Source organism: Tupaia chinensis, unplaced genomic scaffold (assembly GCF_000334495.1).
Source record: "Tupaia chinensis unplaced genomic scaffold, TupChi_1.0 Scaffold000235_1, whole genome shotgun sequence".
Taxonomy (NCBI): Eukaryota; Metazoa; Chordata; class Mammalia; order Scandentia; family Tupaiidae; genus Tupaia; species Tupaia belangeri.
In genome coordinates this window covers 2,945,553-2,965,506 of record NW_006159713.1, presented here as the reverse complement: position 1 = coordinate 2,965,506, position 19,954 = coordinate 2,945,553, and the positions used below count along the sequence as shown (strand labels likewise).

At 36.1% G+C, this 19,954-nt stretch overlaps 1 protein-coding gene across 1 annotated transcript in view; it reads right to left on the bottom strand.

Annotated features, from left to right (window-relative positions):
- LPCAT2 (lysophosphatidylcholine acyltransferase 2) overlaps window positions 1-19,954 on the bottom strand; it is an 86,016-nt gene that overhangs the window by 49,740 nt on the left and 16,322 nt on the right. The window contains exons 5-10 of the mRNA XM_027771831.1: window positions 17,235-17,452; window positions 15,861-15,973; window positions 13,212-13,272; window positions 12,380-12,438; window positions 10,283-10,317; window positions 5,510-5,564 (exon numbers count right to left, since the gene is read on the bottom strand). Coding sequence (XP_027627632.1) covers window positions 5,510-5,564; window positions 10,283-10,317; window positions 12,380-12,438; window positions 13,212-13,272; window positions 15,861-15,973; window positions 17,235-17,452 — 541 coding nt within the window. The remainder of the gene's footprint in view (window positions 1-5,509; window positions 5,565-10,282; window positions 10,318-12,379; window positions 12,439-13,211; window positions 13,273-15,860; window positions 15,974-17,234; window positions 17,453-19,954) is intronic.

Here is a 19,954-nt window from a genome sequence, read left to right as displayed (position 1 = left end):
GAGCCCCCAAGACTTTCCACCCAGAGCCCCTAAGAGAAATTCTGGCCATGATGGAATCAGAATAGGTCCAACCAAGCTTCATGATCCTGGGCCCCCAGGAGCCTCTGGTCAATGTCAAGGCAGGGGTCCAACTGATAACATTTATGGTAGATACTGGCGCTGAACACTCTGTTGTAACCCAGCCTCTGGCTTCCCCATAAGGCCGAAAAGCTACTATCATAGGAGCCACTGGAAACACCAGGACCCAGCCCGTCTTGCAAGCAAGAAGCTGCCAACTAGCGGGGACACTTGGTTACCCACAAGTTCTTGTACCTGCCTGATTGCCCAGTCCCCTTACTGGGAAAGAACCTATTAACTAAACTTGGAGTGCAAATCAGCTTTAACTCATCAGTCTCAGCTGCTTTAACCATCAGTCCTGCCAAAATCCTGACTGTGACAATGCCTTGGGAGGAAGAATGGCAAATGTTCATCCCCAAGGCACTCAGCAGAGATGACGAGGTACTTTCTTCACTTTTAGAGACTTTCCTGCCATCTGGGCTGAAGGAAGCCACCGGGGATAGCAATTAACCACCCATATGTAGTGGTTGAACTGACACCTCAGGTGCAGCCTGTGCACCTTCAACAATACCCAGTAAGCTGAGATGCTAGACTAGCCATAAAGAAGCACATCGACTGGCTCAGAGAAGCCAGAATCCTGGTTGAATGTCAGTCTCCCTGGAACACTCCTTTCCTTCTGGTAAAGAAGGAAACCTCTGGAGACTATCGGCCAGTCCAGGACTTGCAAACTGTTAACACCACCCACGGTGTCCTTACACCCCACCATACCCAATCCATATACTTTGCTGGGTGCTCTCCCCACTGAATTTGAATGGTTCACTTGTCTGGAACTCAAGGATGCTTTCTTTTGCTTGCAACTAGCAGCCATCAGTCAACCGATATTTGCCTTTGATGGAAGGATCCAGACACCCAAAAGAAAACTCAGCTCTCACGGACTCGGGTCCTCCGAAGGGTTCAAGAATTCCCTGACTTTGTTTGGAGAAGCGCTTGCTACTGACTTGGAAAATTTTCCAAGCCAAGAGACTGGACGCACTCTACTCCAATAGGTTGATGACCTGCTTGCTGGAGCAACCTGAAAAAATTGCTGGAAGGGAACTCAAGAGCTGCTCCAGCTTCTGTCCCAGGCTGGATACAAAGTCTCAATGAAGAAGGCTCAAATCTGCCATACCCAGGTATGATTCCTAGGATTCATTGTGACTGAAGGACACCATGCTCTTGGGCATGAACAAAAGCAGGTGGTATATAGATTGCCTCAGCCCACAACCCTGAAGCAACTATGTGAATTCCTGGGAGCCGCAGGATTCTGTAGAATCTGGATACCAGGCTTTGATGAAAAGGCTAAGCCACTATATGAAATATTAAAAGGTCAAGAAACCCCCTTCAAATAGGGACCTCTCCAAAAGCAGGCTTTCCAGGATCTTAAGTCAAGTCTTGGAAAAGCCCCAGCTTTGGGACTCCCAGAGTCAAGAGTTCAATCTATTCGTACATGAAAAAAGTCAGACAGCACTAAGAGTTCTGACTCAGTCCATTGGACCTTGGGAGAGACCCATTGCTTACCTATCTAAAAGATTAGACTCAGTGGCATCTGGATGGTCCCTTTGCCTACAAGACCTTACTGCCACTGTTGAACTGATAAAAGAGGCAGACAAGTTAACCTTAGGCCAAGTTATTAATGCCTGGGTCCCCCAGTCAGTGACCACACTGATAAACACAAGGGGATAAATGGCTACCCAGCTCTAGGGTAGCCCACTACCAGGGCTTATTGATTGGAAATCCCCAAATTAGACTCCAGACTCTGCAGACACTCAACCCCACTAGCTTCCTCCCGGCCACGCTGGGGCCTCCTGACCACAACTGTGAAGAGACCCTTGATGAGGTTTTCTTCTGGACTTCCTGATCTTGTAGACACACCACAGAAGGCCCCCTACCTCAACCTCTTCACTGATGGTAGCAGCTACATGAAGGATGGAATTCGATGTGCTGGCTATGCCATTACCTCTCAGGACACAGTGATCGAGGCTGGAGCACTGCCCTAAGGATGGTCTACTCAGCAGGCTGAACTCTGGCATTAATCCGGGCCCTAAGATTAGTGGCCAGTAAGAGGGTAAACATCTACACAGATTCATGATATGCCTTTGCTATCCTACATGTTCATGGAGCTTTGTACTAAGAGAGAGGACTTCTCTTGGCAGAAGGAAAGATGGTTATAAATAAAGAGGAAATCTGCCAGTTATTAGAAGCAGTCTAGGAGCCCAAAGAAGTAGCAATCATCCATTGCAGGGGAAACCAGAAGGGGGAAGACTCCATCACCCTGGGAAACAAGTTGGCAGACCAGACGGCCAAGGTTCCTGCCACTGAATCCCAACTGCTGTAGCCAACAGGTTACCACTTACACTCCCGAAAGCCCCTCTTAGACCTCCAGTGAACATCACTGGGAAAAGTCAGAGGGAGCAACCCTGGGAAAAGACAGATGGTGAAGACTGCCAAATAAAAGAATATGCATACCTCAGTCCCTGGGATATTCATTAGTAAAGCAGCACCATGAGTTGACTCACTGGGGAAAGACTAATCTAGAAAACATGCTAAGCCAATAATATTTTTGAGTCTCCTGCTGTCATTGTGTGCAATTGTGAGTGTGTGGTGTGAGACCTGTGCCAGAAATAATCGCGCCCAGGGGCCAATTCTGCTGGCTGGAATACAAGCCACCAAGACAACTCCCTGGAATTGCTGTAGACAGTCTTCAAAGTGCGACCATGGGATGAGCAGTTAGCATAATGGCTATGTCACTGGACTCCCACTAGTCGACCGCGATTTGTGTCCCGGACCCGGTGGCTTAAAACTCACGCCGGGCGCGTGTGTGTGTGCGTGCCCAAGATCCCAAGAGGAGAATGGAGGAGAAGGGATTGAGGCATGGCCATCCCCCCTGGGGGGTGATTTCTTGCTTTCTGTCTCTCTGTCTCTGTCTGTCTGGCAAGCGCACGCGCCCTATAACAAAAACCTCTTCAAAAAACATAATCCACTTATTTTAAAAACCATAAAACTCATATGACATTCTTGAATAATACATCTTAAAGTAGGTTTACTCAATATTCAAACAGTTCTAAAAACATGTTTAAAATAAAAACAAGGATTCCCATTAGTTTTAAAGAAAAAGAAAAGAGGAGAATATTTCTGAACAACCAAGACAATTGAAATGAATCAATGAAATGACTTGAGACTGCTAAGTGAGATCCGTGTGGGGTGGCTCAAGCTCAGCCTTGACAGACATGGTGGAAAAGCTGGAGACTCAGAGACAGGGACCTGCTCTTCAGTGCCTTGAGCCAAGCTGTTGATATTTTTAGTGCTTGAAGGACTGCTGGTTTGCATTTTTCAGTTATACCCCAAAAGTGGGGAATTCAAATATTCAAATATGAAATAGTTAGGCATTGCCTGGATGAAAGGTATCATTGTAATCTAAAATAAATATAATTAAAATAAGAAATAAATTTGCAGTCCACAAATTCCCATCCTCTCAGACAGCACCACAATTTTAGAACTGAAATCTCTAACAATTCAGCTATTTTCAATGGGCAAAAAGCCATTTTGTTTGTGAAGATAATGAACAAAGGATACATTCTTTTCTTTGCCAGAAGATACTATCCAAACAGGCCTCAGAACCAGCTGGAGAATTCAAATACTGTAATTATAAAAAAAGAAAAGAAAAAGAAAAAGGAAGGAAGGAAGACAGCCATGATATAGAAAGGAAATGTGGTAATAGTGGTCAGTTCAAAAAGAGAGAAAAAAAAAAGAGGAATTCACATACCTCTGTTGTAATGCAGTTTGACCACTGACACATGTGCTAGACAAAATGTACAGTTCTGTGTGCATTTCCACATCTGCTGTTAAATCTTGTTTTAGTTGGAGAGGACTAAATTTAGAGGAAAGGATAGTGAGAGACAGAGAGAGAGAAAGAGGTAACATAACAGGGCTATTTCAAGTATTAGTTTCTGTTTTATTTGTTTAACAGAACAAGATTATTGTACAGCTATTAAAAGAAAGAAGAGCATGCCTCTGTTGTAATGCATCCTCATGAAAGGAATGCTTCTTTTGTTTTATAACTTTCTAAGCTCAAAGTCCTTAGAAATACTATTACTATTCATGAGTTCCATGAAATACATTCTATAGAACACCGATTCTAGAAGGTATCCAAAGAAAAAGGGGTTCTGTGGTCAAACATTTCAAAGACACTGAGAAGTACTGAGAAAAAAACTTAATTCATTCTGTGTATCCAAGTATTTCCTAAACTTATTGGGACACAGATTAGTTTTTATTTAGAAATAGATCTAAGTACATCACAGAAACTAGTGTTTTGTTCTATTATTATTATTATTATTATTATTATTATTATTGTTACTGTTATTGTTATAATTATTATTTTAGCAACACTGAAAGATGCTAATCTGGTTTTTAGACTGCAGAGTTGGGGAATAAAATGAATAAGCAGGTATTTCAAAGCAGATAGACAACACCCATCTCTAGAAAAATTTCAGTGAAGTTAAACTTATTTTGAAATATAATTTCTTTTCCTGTATCATTTGGTATTATTGACAACCTCTAAATGGCTGAAGGACTAATCTACCCAACAAAACCAAATGATACTCTTGTAAATTAAATTTCACAATCCCATCACTTATAGGACTGGTTCCCACACAAGACTCCGTAGTTCTTATGTGAATTACAAAAATGCAAGCAAAAATGTGGGGAGCCATTATTCTAATCCTCTATCTTCAGAGGCTACTTGGTGGTTTAAAATCTACTAGGTTCTGAATTCAGAATACCATTCCATATGGTATCTAGAGATGAAAAATAGCTCTGGAACCAACCTTTGGAGTCTTAAAAATCCAGTCAAGATTGTCCCTCACCCCCACCTGCCACTGCATCTTACATCAAAAGACTGTCCAGTCAATGATGATATGAGCTGTCTTCCACACTTGATTTCCTCAGACTTTCCATGTGCAGAAGGAATCTAATCTCTGTGTCTCTCCCCTAAGTCCCAAAGAACACCTCTTAACTTTCAAAGAAAAAAAACTCTTCAAGGCATTAGTGAGCTCCCTCACCTACTGTGGGCTTCTATTTCTTTTGTTTTTGTTTAGTGGGGTCAGGATGTAAAAGCATATCATTCTACTAGGCAGAAGTTAGTTACAAAAGGAATAAAGATATAGGAATAGGTGATTTAAAAAAATATCTGGTTAGCCAAGGTATTTAGAGGTTCCCAAAAGTTTGAGGTGTTCTAATACGATTCTAAGGGCTAGCTCTGTCAGTCTGGATTTAGATTTACAGTCTAATCTCTAAAACCTTAGGACTTCTTTTAAAGATGGTGGACCTTTATACCTGGTTTCTTTAAACTAAAAATTCAAAATTAAAGGAAAGGCCAAATTTCAAGATCCAAGACTATACATTATAAATAACTTACCTCAACTTCTACCTTTGTGAAGGGCTGGCAGAAAGTAAGCACACAAAGCTGAATGCTGAAGAGAAAAAAAAAAAGAAGGCTAATTTTACAAGGTAATATAAGCACCATCTAATACTATTCCATAATCCTTTCTTTACACACAAGCATTCTCATGTCATATTTTATATATATATTGCATTTATAAACACTACAGTATAGCTATACAACCTCTTGGGTTTAAAAAACTATATTTTTAAAATTCTAATTTACTGCCTTATATGACCCAAGTATAATTTGTTTACATTTCAAAGGGAAACACCTATTTACCATGTTCTTTCTTTCTCTTTTATTTATTAATGATAGAGTGTGTAAGAGAGAGCCATGCACACTCCACAGAGTCTGGTCACACCATGATCCCCTTCCTCCAGTCTTCTGGCCCATTAAAACTGGGGCACTCATGTGTGTCTGGCACTAAGTAATTGTTCTTTTTTTTTTTTTCTTTTTTTCAGAGAGATTTTTTTGCTATAGGGTGTGTGCACTCACCAGAGAGACAGAGAGACAGAAAGCCAGAAATCACCCCCCAGGGGAGAAAGCCTCCTCACAATCCCTTCTCCTCCATTCTCCTCTTGAGATTTTGGACTTACATGAACATGTATCCCACATAAGTTTGAAGCCACAGGATCCAGGACTCAAACCATGGTGGACTACATGGGAGTCCAGTGACATAACCATTATGACACCTGCTGGCCCTGCAACTATTCTTGACATTCAAAAATGAAACCACCAAATGCAATACCAAACATGTATTTGTGAGTCAGAGTTGCAGCTGAACAGACTAAATCCCAGACTCTGAAGTTTCCTTGACTATACAGAATTATGGGTTAACACCCTAGAGAAACCACTCAAGGTCACATTTTAAGGTACTTAATGTATTTACAGGAAAACTACTGAGTAGAACCTTACATATCTAAACATTGTTTTTTTTAATTTAATTTTATTATTATTATCATCATAATCTTCTTTGTATTACATTGGGTTACATATAATTTTACAGTGTATTACACTGCTTTGTCAAAAGGAAATGTCATGCATGTCAGTCAATACATAGACATTAATCTCCCCACTTCATCATTCAATATCTTTTCTATGTTTTTCCAATCATTATTATTATTGTTCTAATTATTTTTTAAAACAGTCAATCACTATTTCTCATTTTACTTGTAAAAAGACTTTACCCATCATGAAATACTTCTCAGACCAATCCAGTTGAGAATACTATACATATCATCACCAACAACATTGTTTTTTTTTTAAGAGAGACTTTTATGCCATGTACGCTCACTGGAAAGAGAGAGACAGTAAGTGAGAAATCACTCCCCAGAGGGGATTACCATGCTGTAATCCCTTCTCCATTCTACTCTTTGGATTGTGGGCACACATGCACACGTGCCTGGTGTGAGTTTTAAGCTGCTGGGTTCAGGACTTAAACCATGGCTGACTCTGTGGGAGTTCAGTGACATAACCATTACGTCTGCTGGTCCCACATTTCTAAACTCTCTTCTGATATTTAAAAAGAAAAAAAAATCAGTGGGCTTTCCTTAAAAGCAGAACACTTATCAAAATTGTCTCAGTTATCAATAAATGTTTTAGCTATGAAAAAATATTCTGAAAAGTTTCAAATTTCTTTGTGAAGTTAGACAAAGGCTTTCTTTAAAATGGTTAAGCAATCTTCCCAAAGATAATTTGTGAAATAGTTTTTCCTCCTTGCAGCTTTCTAGTGTATATGTAGACTCTCTGGGTAAGATTTCTATGGGATTTTTAGTTTAGACAGCTGATCCAGAAATCAGGCAGAGTGGATTGGAATACATGTTGAAGAAAACAACCAATCATCCTTTTTTGCTATTACAAAATTAAAATATGACTTATTTATAGAAATTACTTGAAGGAACTTAGGAAATGTAGAGATTTAACAAGATAGTTAAAAAAATATTTAAAAAGTAGATTTACTACTGAGGTGTAAATCATGCTGGGTAAAGTCTCTTCACAATCTAAATCATGTATAGCGATTTAATGTACAAATAATAATAAAAAATTAAAAGAAATGTAATACACTGTAAAGATACATGTGATTAAATGCAATATTAAAAAATATGATAATAGTAAATAAAATTAAATTTAAAAAGATTTATAACTTTCCTAAATTAATTATAAACTAATAATGTCAGTTCTTGAACCTTTCATCTGAAAGGGAAAATTTTTTTACTATCTAGTAACTCCAAACAAAAGCGATCCACATTCTCTACCACAAAGTAAATTGTATCTAAACTATTTAATAGGAGTCTTGGAATTCAATTATTTGAATGTATATTCTGTTCTGAAAATTCTGAGTGTTGTAAAAAATAAATAAATAAATAAATAAATAAACAAACAAACACACATCATACCTCATTAAACCTGTCTTGTCCACATTAGAGATGAACTAAAAACTTTCAAGAATGAGGAAAGAGTTTTCCCATAGCTGACTCTTCTCTAAGTGTAGTCCCCCATTCTCTTCTCCCTTAGGATATCTGCTGTGGTGTAAAAATCTTGTCTTTAAAATCTAGGTCTAGAATAGCACTGGGAACAAGGGCAATTCAGAAAATTGATTTAGAAATAATAGATACATGGGCCCAATAGGCAGCATGGTGGTTAAGGTACTGGACACTCCCACGTGGCCGACCACTGTTCAAGTCCCAGACCTGGTGGCTTTCCTTTTTCTCTCTCTGTGTGTCTCTTTTTGGTCAAATTAAAATAAAATTAATGAATAAATAAAATAAAATAATTATTTTTTAAAACAAAGTAATAGACACAGTGCTAACAATAAGGTTAAACAGATCAGAAGACAATGGTGGAAATGAGATTTGCCATAGTGCAGAATGCGGTGTGACATTTGTACAAAACAAAGTTGTGTCTTTTAAAGAGTTTGTGTTTGCTTACAAATCCTAAGAAATCTTTGACTCTTAAAATATTTTTTAGCTCTTTCTCTTCTGAATTCTCTCTCCTATTTTCTTTTATCTTCTATCACATACTTCCCAGGTTAGAAGGTTAGATTAACTAAACTATTTTATTTTATAAACTAAACCATTTTATTTTCTACTCCTGATCTTCCCTCCAGAAGAGCCTTCCCCTAGTTGATCTCTACATCTACACAAATTGGTATGTAACAACAACAAAAACATCATATTGAACCCAAAGTCACTATAAGTATAAGGGATTTAGCCTGTAAAGGCCCAAAGGATGACACGCTTTAGGAAATACAAATAAGATTTTAGGTACTTATTTTGCTAAAATGCCCCTCCCACCACCTGTACTTGCTTCTCCTAAGTCTCCCTTGTGTAAAGATCAAAAACTAAGAATTCAAATTCAGTAATAGCATGAAACATATATTTGAATCAAATGAATAAATGGATTTCCTATTTCTCTATCTAGATATCCTTTACAATTTATGTTGTTTATTTTTTATGTTACTTGCTCAATTTCACCTATGAGGGACAGAAGCATAACAGAAACATAAATGTTTCACACTTGCTAATATTGTTCCACTAGCCCATCAGTTGCTTATTCTAATTTAAATGTATTATCTCAAAGCAAATTACATACACAAAAAATGGAGAAATTATGCAGTATTAAAAAATTCTAATTTTTAGAAGTTGGTTGGGTTATATGAAAGGTATCTAAAGCCCACAATACGCTTGAAGGCAAATGAAAATTTTCTTTCAGACATTTCCAGTGGTGGCACCTACCCATCAACAATGTTATTTGAGTACTATGCTTAACAGTATTAAAACTGGGCAAATTTCCAGGGAAAGTCCCCAAATCCAAGTGTTTCATATGGCTCGTCCCAAAATTTAAACAGGCTGATATTTATCCAGAGGGAACTAAACAAAAGATCTTGAAAGTAAGTTTCTACAAGTTCTGTGTTTTGGTAAAGGCATGTTTCACTTTAACTTCCGTAATAGTGAAACTGTATGTGTCTCTTCTCTTAAGATGCTTATAGAAACTGCTGATCACAATGATTTTAAAATCTAAGAACAGAACTGAAATTTTGGTTAGCTATTTTCTCAACTCATACAAAATACCACACTATTTTAGGCTATATGACTAAATTGCCCTGAACTGCTAAAACAACTTATTAATGTACAGATGGAGAAACTAGACAATGTTAAATATGCAATGGAAATAAAACTATAAAATTAAATCTATGTATAATACAAACTAGGTCACTGCAATAGTCTTTTTTTTTTTTTTTTTGGGAGGGGTTTTTTTTATGGGGCTCCCGCAAGACACAGAGACAGAGAGACAGAAAGTGAGAAATCACCCCCCGGGGGGATGGTCATGTCGCAGTCCCTTCTCCTCCACTCTCCTCTCGGGATCTTGGGCACGCACCCACACGCACCCGGCATGAGTTTTAAGCCACTGGGTCCAGGACGTGAACTGCAGTCGACTACATGGGAGTCCAGCAACATAGCCATTATGCTAACTGCTGGTCCCACTGCAATATTCTTTACAAATTGGTAGATAAGCATTTGAGACTCATTTGAACATGACAGATGACTAGAATTCTGAACATGGGCAACATCAAGGGTTAATGGGCAAGATAGTGATGCTCCCTATAGAGACATCAGTTACAAGACTTAAAACTCTGATTAAACATCTTTACTCTTAGAAAAACAAGTATTTTAAAAAAATAATTAAATTGTCTTTCTTTTTCTTCATTAAAATAAAATTTTATAGTAATAGACATAAGTGACTTACAATGTATATCCTTGCCATGTCCAAGTCACGGTATCCTGCAAATAGCAAAAGTATTTAAACCTTCAGCCCAGAGGAGAAACACCACAGAAAACAACAATATTATTTTAATATTGAGATTCATGTACTTTTTCCCCCTGAAATTAAAAGCAACATGTTGAAAAGTAAAATAAGCATATTATGATTATTAAAGGATTCATTAATCTGGAATTCTTTATATTGAACTCTGTATGTACTATATTTTTTTTCATCTGATAACTATGATAGCTACTAAGTGACTAATGGGCAGGTAGCATATACAGTGTGAATATACTGGACAAAGAGATGATCCATGTCCCAGCAGGACAGCATGAGCTTTCATCATGCTACTCAGTAAGGCACACAATTTAAAACTTATGAATTGTTTATTTCTGCAATTTTCCATTTACCATTTTAATTTAATTATTTGAGTTCATTTTAAAATCAGACTGCAGTTGAACATGGGTGGCTAAAACAGTGGAAAGTGAAACCTCAGATAAGGAGACACTACTGTGTATCTATATAGCAAAGATTCACCTTCCTTAAGTCACCAACTATCTTTTTATGAAACAAATTGTTCTGAATTTTTAAAACACTATTGAATGTGCTTAGCTATTTTTCTCCTAATAGGAACATATCCAAATAATTAATTTTCATTCCAAAAAAACCCACATCATTTCTCAAAAAAAAGGGGGGGTGGGTTAGTTGAGAGAAAAGATTAATGTAGTGCATAGTGAATGAATTTAAATATGCATTGGACAATAAATTTAAACCTACTAGAAAAAGCATGATGAATAAAAATCTGACAGTTTGAGGCCAGCAAGTGCTGTGGTGGTTAAGGTGCTGGACACTCCCACATGGTTGATCACAGTTCAAGTCCCAGGTCTGGAGGCTTGCTTTCTCACTTTCCCCCTCTCTCTCTCTCTGGTCAAATTAAAATAAATAAATGAATAAATAAAATTAAATGAATAATTCTAAAAAAAAAAAAAAAGTCTGACAGTTTTAATTCATTTTTTAAAACCACAAACCAAGGTTGAGAAACAAAACACTGAATAGAAAATCAGATTGATGAGAATGTTTAATCCTAAATTTTTATTAATTTTGTCAAAGGGTTCCTACACTTGCCAGAGAGACAGAAAGAGAAAATAAGAGAGCATCTCTCCTCCTTGGGGTGATGGTCATACTGCAATCCCTTCTCCATTTCTCCCTCTTTTTGTGACTTTGGGCATGCATACATATACACTGAGTGTGTTTCTCAAGCCACTGAGTCTGGGACTTAGACCACATTGTCAGCCATGGGGGATCCAGCATTTTCAACCACAATTCTATCAGATGGCCTTAGAACTCCTAATCTTCAATAGCATAAATAATCAATAATTACTTCCTGCCCTTTATACATAAATTCTCTAGTCCAGAAAGTTCCTCTCAGAACCAAAATATCCTCTACTCTCAAACACTTTATTTAGAAAATGGTGAAACAATCAATACTCGGAGGACAAAAATATACCCAGCTAGAGAAGAAATTACTTATTTCCTGAGCTAACTCTGGACTTTATATGGGATATTAAGTTCTTTTCAGGTATTTCCTTATTGACTTAAGCTACTTGCCAAGGGTCACACAGCTAGTAAGTACTAAGGGAGTAATAAAAGACCAAGTCTTTTCCAGATTTATCTTGCTATTATAATCCTTCTCCACCTGTAATGACCACCAAATCAGAAAGATTACTTCCAGCCTTCATGAAAATCACAAATGTCTACTACCCAGTCTAATGAGACCCTAACTCTGAGGCTTAATCATACAATCATAGTGACAATAGAGACAAGACTAAGGAAATGTCTTTTGGAAGCTTAGTAATGTTTAATACAATATTTAAAACAATATTTAATATTGGCATCAACAAATATGTTTCTATCTTGCAAAACTTTAAAAACTGGACATGGCAAGCAAAATGAATCTGCCCACCTGTTTTCATCATTTATTTTACATCATCACATCCTTACTCAAATAGTAAAAGGGTCCCCAGAGCATCTGAGCCATCTGAAATATTTCAAATTCTTTCCACAGTAAAATACTATGCTTACCAGCTTGTTTAGGTATCTGAGGAGGACTGGCTGCACTGGAACTCCTGGAATGAAGGCTCCTATAACCACAATGAAAATTGATCATGGATTTTTCATGAATAGAAATTTTACCCACCAAATTTAATAATACGTAGTACAAATATATGAAATACTTTAAGAATATACATAACAGAAACTATTTAGTAAATGTTGGCAAATTCCTAGTGTTTACCAAAATGAGGAATTCTTAAAATTAAGTATTTAAGCAAAATATTAAATATCTTGTGCCTGAACCACTTAAAATAATTACTTACATATTCTTCTACTTATTTTCATATTCCAAATGATATGTAGGACAGGCATACAGTAGGATTAAAATTAATGTAATGACAAAATCAAGACAAGGAGAGAAGAAAATCTTGATGAAACCAAATATTCAGGGAAAGAACTACCACACTTGATGGAAGTGAGTCATAAGAGTTATAAATTATGATGAGTTTTAAAGAGTTATAAATTATGACAGACTTTATACTGTTAAAAGGCAGTACACCGTAGAAGGCATTCAGAAATATTATAATGGTAGAAAAATAAGTTTGCTACTTTATAACATAGGACCCTAAGAGTCTGTGAGATTTCCTTTGGGAAAAAGAAAAATGTTGGTGGTTTCACACACATAAGTACTCGGAGGGGACACAATAAAGAAGAAGGAGTTATAATACCCAAAGAAAAGCAAAGGAGGGAGCTCTGGGGATTCATGATGCTAAAATCTTTCTATTAGAAAAAAAAAAAAAAAACTCAGAGCAAAATAAACCACTGTTTTGAATACTATCAAACATAATTTAATTTTTCTCACCTGGCTTAAAAGTAATCAAACAGGAACGATTTGTACAAGTACCTTCTGGGAAAATTAATACCTTGGGAAAAAAGAAACAGATTTAACATTTCAATCTAATAGATTACCTTTTTACTGCTTTTCTATAACTTCACAAACAGTTGCCAATGCTTAGAACACGAAAATGAATTAAAAGGCTAACATTTGATTCTTATAAAAGCTAGAATCAGATTATTCAAGTTTTTCTCTGAAAGAAGTATAGTTTGATTATTAAAGTAATCAGGAAATAAACTTAAGCTTTGACTAGAGAACACATTTAATAAATGTTTCTGAATGATGATACTAGTGATTTGAATAAACTTAAAAGAATATGTAGACCATAAGTCATAGTCAAAGTGTATATTAAGTTATTAAATTCTATCCCATGTTGCTATACATCCTTAATCATGTAATTTCCTATTTCTTTGTCTCAGTTTTCCCATTAAATGATACTCACTCCCACAACATACAGTTCAGTGAAGTCTTGAAGATAAAGGAGGAATTGCTTACAATATGCTTTATGATTATTTGAATTAGTTAACATATGGAATACAACTTAATATTGTTTTTGGAAGACACTTTGGAGTTTTAAACATACTTCTTTATGTTTTTCATGTGAAATATATGCCATATGGTTAGTTTCCCCATTAACTAAATTAAACAGAAGATTGATTCTGGGAAACTTTTAAAACTTAGCCATGAGTAAATGCTAAGTATATAAAATTTAAAAGAAAATTCTTACATGAAGAGTATTTAGTAATGTGGATTTTATAATAAGATAAAACATTATTGGGCCAAATTGCCACAATTTAACAAATAACTTGTAAACACTATAAATAGATATAATTCCATCCTCCAATTTTAAACATGGATTTCCTACAATAATCAGATACAATATCCATATGTTGTATTCAGTGGAAATTCTTTTAATAATGAATAGACATAGAACAAATCATAATATCTGAGTATTAAAAGTCAACTAGTATCTCTAATGCTTGAAATTCTTTCTACAATATCCCCCCCAAGTGGTTGCTCAGCTAATGCCTGAAGTCTGACCATTTTTATCTGGACAGAAAGAAGTTCTTCCTTAAGATGAGCAAAATAAGCTGAACTCTATTTGGTTATTATCTCCTACCTAGCTGTCCCATAATCCTTGGATCCAAAGGAGAAAAAAAAAAATCAAACACCATTTCAAGTGCAAGCTCTTCCTAATAATTTTAAAAAATCATTCTTCACATGCCTTGGTTTCTAAAACTTCCTGGCGTTCGTACTCTTCTTAGTACTTTATCTTCTGTATGTCATCATGGGTATCCAAATTGTGGAGGGACCATTAGACTGCTAGAAATCACTTTTTTCAAATAGGCAAAAAAATAGGAATATTTAAAATTGCTCCTGGCTTGTTGTGCAATAAATATCCCTCTCTCATCCTCAAATGGCATTACAAAGGGGTAAGATGGCAAAGTTTGAAAAATGTTATATGTCATTATGTTATATTTCCTGAACTAAAAAGTAATATCTAAATATTCTAAAGGTAAGATTAATGATCTTAATCACTTTTTTCAGTAAGCCTATTATACTGTTGAGTACAACTGAGCTTTTATATCTCTTATCTCATCTTTAAGAGGATAATTACATTCAGAGGTAAAGAATCAGTTTTTTTTTTTTTTTTGGAGAGGTTTTTCGCTAATAGGGCACGTGCGCTCGCCAAACAGACAGAGACAGAGAGACAGAAAGCAAGAAATCACTCCCCAGGGCGGGATGGTCATGCCACAATCCTTTCTCCTCCATTCTCCTCTCGGGATCTTGGGCACGCACACACAAGCGCCTGGTGTGAATTTTAAGCCACCGGGTCCGGGAGCAATAAATATCCCTCTCTCATCCTCAAATGGCATTACAAAGGGGTAAGATGGCAAAGTTTGAAAAATGTTATATGTCATTATGTTATATTTCCTGAACTAAAAAGTAATATCTAAATATTCTAAAGGTAAGATTAATGATCTTAATCACTTTTTTCAGTAAGCCTATTATACTGTTGAGTACAACTGAGCTTTTATATCTCTTATCTCATCTTTAAGAGGATAATTACATTCAGAGGTAAAGAATCAGTTTTTTTTTTTTTTTTGGAGAGGTTTTTCGCTAATAGGGCACGTGCGCTCGCCAAACAGACAGAGACAGAGAGACAGAAAGCAAGAAATCACTCCCCAGGGCGGGATGGTCATGCCACAATCCTTTCTCCTCCATTCTCCTCTCGGGATCTTGGGCACGCACACACAAGCGCCTGGTGTGAATTTTAAGCCACCGGGTCCGGGACGCGAACCACAGTCGACTACGTGGGAGTCCAGCGACATAGCCATTATGCTAACTGCTGGTTCCCAAAGAATCACTTTTTATGACAAAGTAAAAAGTTGATTCAAAGAGTTTGGAGAATTAAAAAAATGACACATTTAAGTCTGTGGAGTATCTCATGGAGAAAAGAGCTTCTTAATACTTATTTATTCTTCATCTATCAATAAATAGTATGCTAAAGAGACTTAGTTTAGGTGTCCACAGATATTGGTCCAAATAAGTAAGACTGCAGATGGACAATAAAGAAACTTCAGTAGATTTCAGTGAACATTTAATTTGTTTTACCTGGGGCCATACTCCTCCAGATGTTGCCCGCTTTATTATTTCATTTATTGTGTTTTTTCGGGAATCTGGATCCACACGGGACACCAATACTGGTTGCACAGCCCGTAACAGTCCTTTAAAACAAACAAAAAGTCTAAATCAAGGCATGCTGTGGGGGCTAGATCCACTACTGCAATAACACTGATAAATCATAAAATAAATTTTATGGAAAACTAAAATGATGGGAAATAAAAGACAATATTTTTTTTAAAAAATTCAATTTGGTTTATTGAAAGTAGCTTCTAATTTCAAAGTGAGAGGCAATATTTATACCTAAAATATTTCATTGACTTAATAAAAATAAGCAGCATGAATATGAAAAGAAGCAGCAAATGCAATTTTCTCTCTAAAAGTCTTCTTCCCCAACTGATGTTAAACCTTTGTAATATATTACATTATATTTTTTTGTTTTATGTTAGAAATGCCCAGAAAACTGATTACGTGAATTCATAGTACACACAGGTAGGGGCAATTATTACTTACTTTACTAACATTTTCAGCACTACAGTCTTCTAAACAGATAGCTTCCCATCACATGCAAAATAAACCTCAATTTACCAAAAACTTATTGGTATATACATTACAGGAAAAGCCATATAATACATAGCACGGTTACATTAAAACACACACACAAAAAGTCCTAGACGAATGACAAAACTGCAAGAACTACTATTATTTCTTCAGAACACCAAGGCAGCATCAGGGAACTTTCACACCCTCTCTCTCATCACTTAATGCTTGCAATAACCTTGGGACAATTGGGAACAGTTACTTGGAGATCAAATTCCTTAGGGGGAGACCAAAGCATCTGGTGGGAAAAATACATCACTTGTTTCATTTGTTTTTTTATGGCAGGAAACACTGACTGTTCTACATCATAATTTTCAGAGTTATACTTCGGTCTCTCATGGAGATCACAGAGGCAATAATGAAGAAAACAGAGTTAGGAAAAAAGACTTAGTGCATTTATCAGCCTAATACCCTTAAGAGAAATAGCATGTAACCTGTGTTTCCACAGACTTTGGTTAAATTCTCTCAGAGGAAAAAAAAATCAAGCATTCTTAGTATTTGAAAATAGACATTATGGCCAAACATAGAATAGAAAAACATGATGATACAGTGATAATGATCATTTTTTTAAAAAAATTATGAGGCTGCAGATGGGAGAGTCATATTTTTTTACAAAAACATTTTTTCCATATAGTACCTCATTACAATGAAGATAATATGTTTGAAATGTTTCTAAATAAACTTATCAATAAAATATATATGCTTTTCAAAATGCAAAGCAAGCGTATAAAAATATTTTATCTATATTATTTTACAAGTACTTACTGCCAATCAGAGGGGCCTGTGCATTTTCATTTCGAGATACTATAGAAGGTAACCCAGCTACAATACAGGCAATTCCATCAAAAAAGGTTGAGTGAGGGGCAACAACAAAAATCGGTGCTTCCAAAGGACTTGCAATCTTTCCTTTCACAGTAATTATAAATCCCATTGAAAAGAACATGGCATGACCCAGAAACTTCAAAGCTGGTTGTGTAATTTTCCTTTGAAAATAAATATAGAAAAGCCATAATTAGCTTTGCTAATTGATGCTAGCAGTGGGGAAATACAATAAAAGCAAAATATATCAAAGCATTTCATTTTTAAACATGAGATAAAGAGAATAACAGCAAATATTTACATGGAGCTTTTTCTGCCATGTGCTAGGAATTATTCTAAATGCTTTACATATATTATTCTCTTTCATACACAGCCTAATTTTATAAAGTAGATAATATTTGTTATCCCCATTTTAGAGATGAGAAAACTATAACACAGAGAAGTAAAATAATTTGTCCAAGGACATGTGACTAGTAATGGCACAATTATTTAAAGCCATAAAAATGAATTTTCAAAGCATGTTCCTCCACTGTGATATTCAAATCAGTCTTGCCTGTCAAAGCAGTCACTTGAGAATCTACATTTGGGCAATGAAGATGTTTAAGCTCCCCCCAGAACACTTGGAGAACTTTCATGATGAAACTGTCCTTGGAATTATTTTAAGATTTCTTTTTTTAAGAAACTACCTTTTTTATAGTTCTTAGGCATTATCCAGAATCTTTGTACATAAATTTACCATCTCGCTTCCATGAGATAAAGATGCATCTAAGCAATCTCATAAATCCAGTTTTTTTTTTTCTTTTTTAGAGAGGTTTTTCTATAGGTGAGCATGTGCTCACCAGAAAGACAGAAAGGGACAGAGAGACAGAAAGTGAGAAATCACCCTCCAGGGGGGATGGCCACACTGCAATCCCTTCTCCTCCATTCTCCTCTTGGGATCTTGGGTGGGCATGCATGCACATGAGCCCTGTGTGAGTTTAAGCCACAGGGTCCGGGACTCGAACCGTGGAAAACTAAATGGGAGTCCAGTGACATAGCCATTACGCCATCTGCTGGTCCCTAGTTATTTAATTTAAAAAAATGATTCTAAAAGATTCTTCCATTGGGCCAGCAAATGGCATGGAGGTTAGGGTGGCTGGATCCCACATGGCCAATAGCACAGTTACAATCCCCAACCTGGCAGTTTGAAAAATACACCTGTGCCTACATGCCCAAAAACCCCAAAAGAAAAATAAGAGGAGAAGGGATTGTAGCATGGCCATCACCCCCAGGGGGATCTCTCCTTTTTTTCTCTGGCAAGCTCACATGCCTTATAGTAAAGTTAAAAAAAAAAAAAAAAAAAAAAAAGATTATGCTATCAACAATTACTTAATTCATTCAACTGTTCTGGACACACAAGGTTAGTCAAATTCAGTCTCTAACTTTGAAAAGCTCAGTCCAATAGAGAAACAAAAACCTATTCCTAAAAGTACAAAGACACTATATGAATAAGCATATAGTTTTTTTTTTCATAAAAAGTAAAGCATGTATAGCACTCACAAGGTAGCTAATGAGAGCTTTAAAAAGTGGACCCAACATTTATAAAAATTTAGTGAGAAGCTATTAGCAACTAGTTACTGAGGAAATTTCTGTGATTTTTATTTCATAGCAAGAAGTAAGACACAGAAAACCTAAGTACTTTTCCAGAGGGCACAAGGAAATAACTATACCTCCTCTTCTTTCCCTTTAGTTAACAGATGAGATATCTCTTTATATAAGGATACAAAACACATTTCTTCACCGAGTTTCCATATCTCTCTTTTTTAAAATCAACATTGATGTATCTTCCTATAATTACATTCAGACTATCCCATATTCCAAGCCATTAAATGCTTCTATTTAAAGGTTTAATAAAAGGCTAGAAGTTTGATTCCACATAATAACTTCAATAGTATCTGTATGTGATGAGATAAAAGTACCCATTTGATTGACAAAAGTAAAACTTTTTTCTTCTTAAAATCTGTTGTACCTGTTTTCTGGATTCTTAGACTATTTCTTCCATCATCCTAGGTTTTCATTAACTACTAACAATAGAAACCAGAGATAATTCCAAAGAAATTGGAGAGTCATGAAAAATATCCCTTGAAGTTTAATTTTATACCATACAACCTTGAGTTAAAAAAGATGATTTGCAAGGACATTTTAACATTAGTAAACTATAAGTTCAGGCCAGTCCCTTAGCCTGGTTGGTTAAGGAAGCTGGATCCCACAGGGCTAATTGTGTGGCTTGAGTGTTGGACCTGGGAGCTTGAGGTTTCTCTGGGGTATTGCCAGTACTGAATTTATTTCCACTTCAAACTAGCCTTGTGTTTGATATTGACATTCGTTCACTAGAACATGAACTGACCGGCAAACTATATATTTCTTTAAAAGTTTATAGAACAATATTTCTCAAATTTTTTGGAAGATGTATCAGCATTTGAGATTTGGATGAAAGGAATATATCCTTGTGTATAAAAAAATTATGCACAATTTCAGAGAGTTCCACAGTACCTAAAGTCCATTTACAAACTTGAAATCCATGAGGAATTCATAGGGTCCATGTTAAGAGGCCCCACCTTCAGGAAATACAAATGGCAACAATTTGGTTCTTCTCATTAGAAATTAGAAGAACCCAATCCTATTAT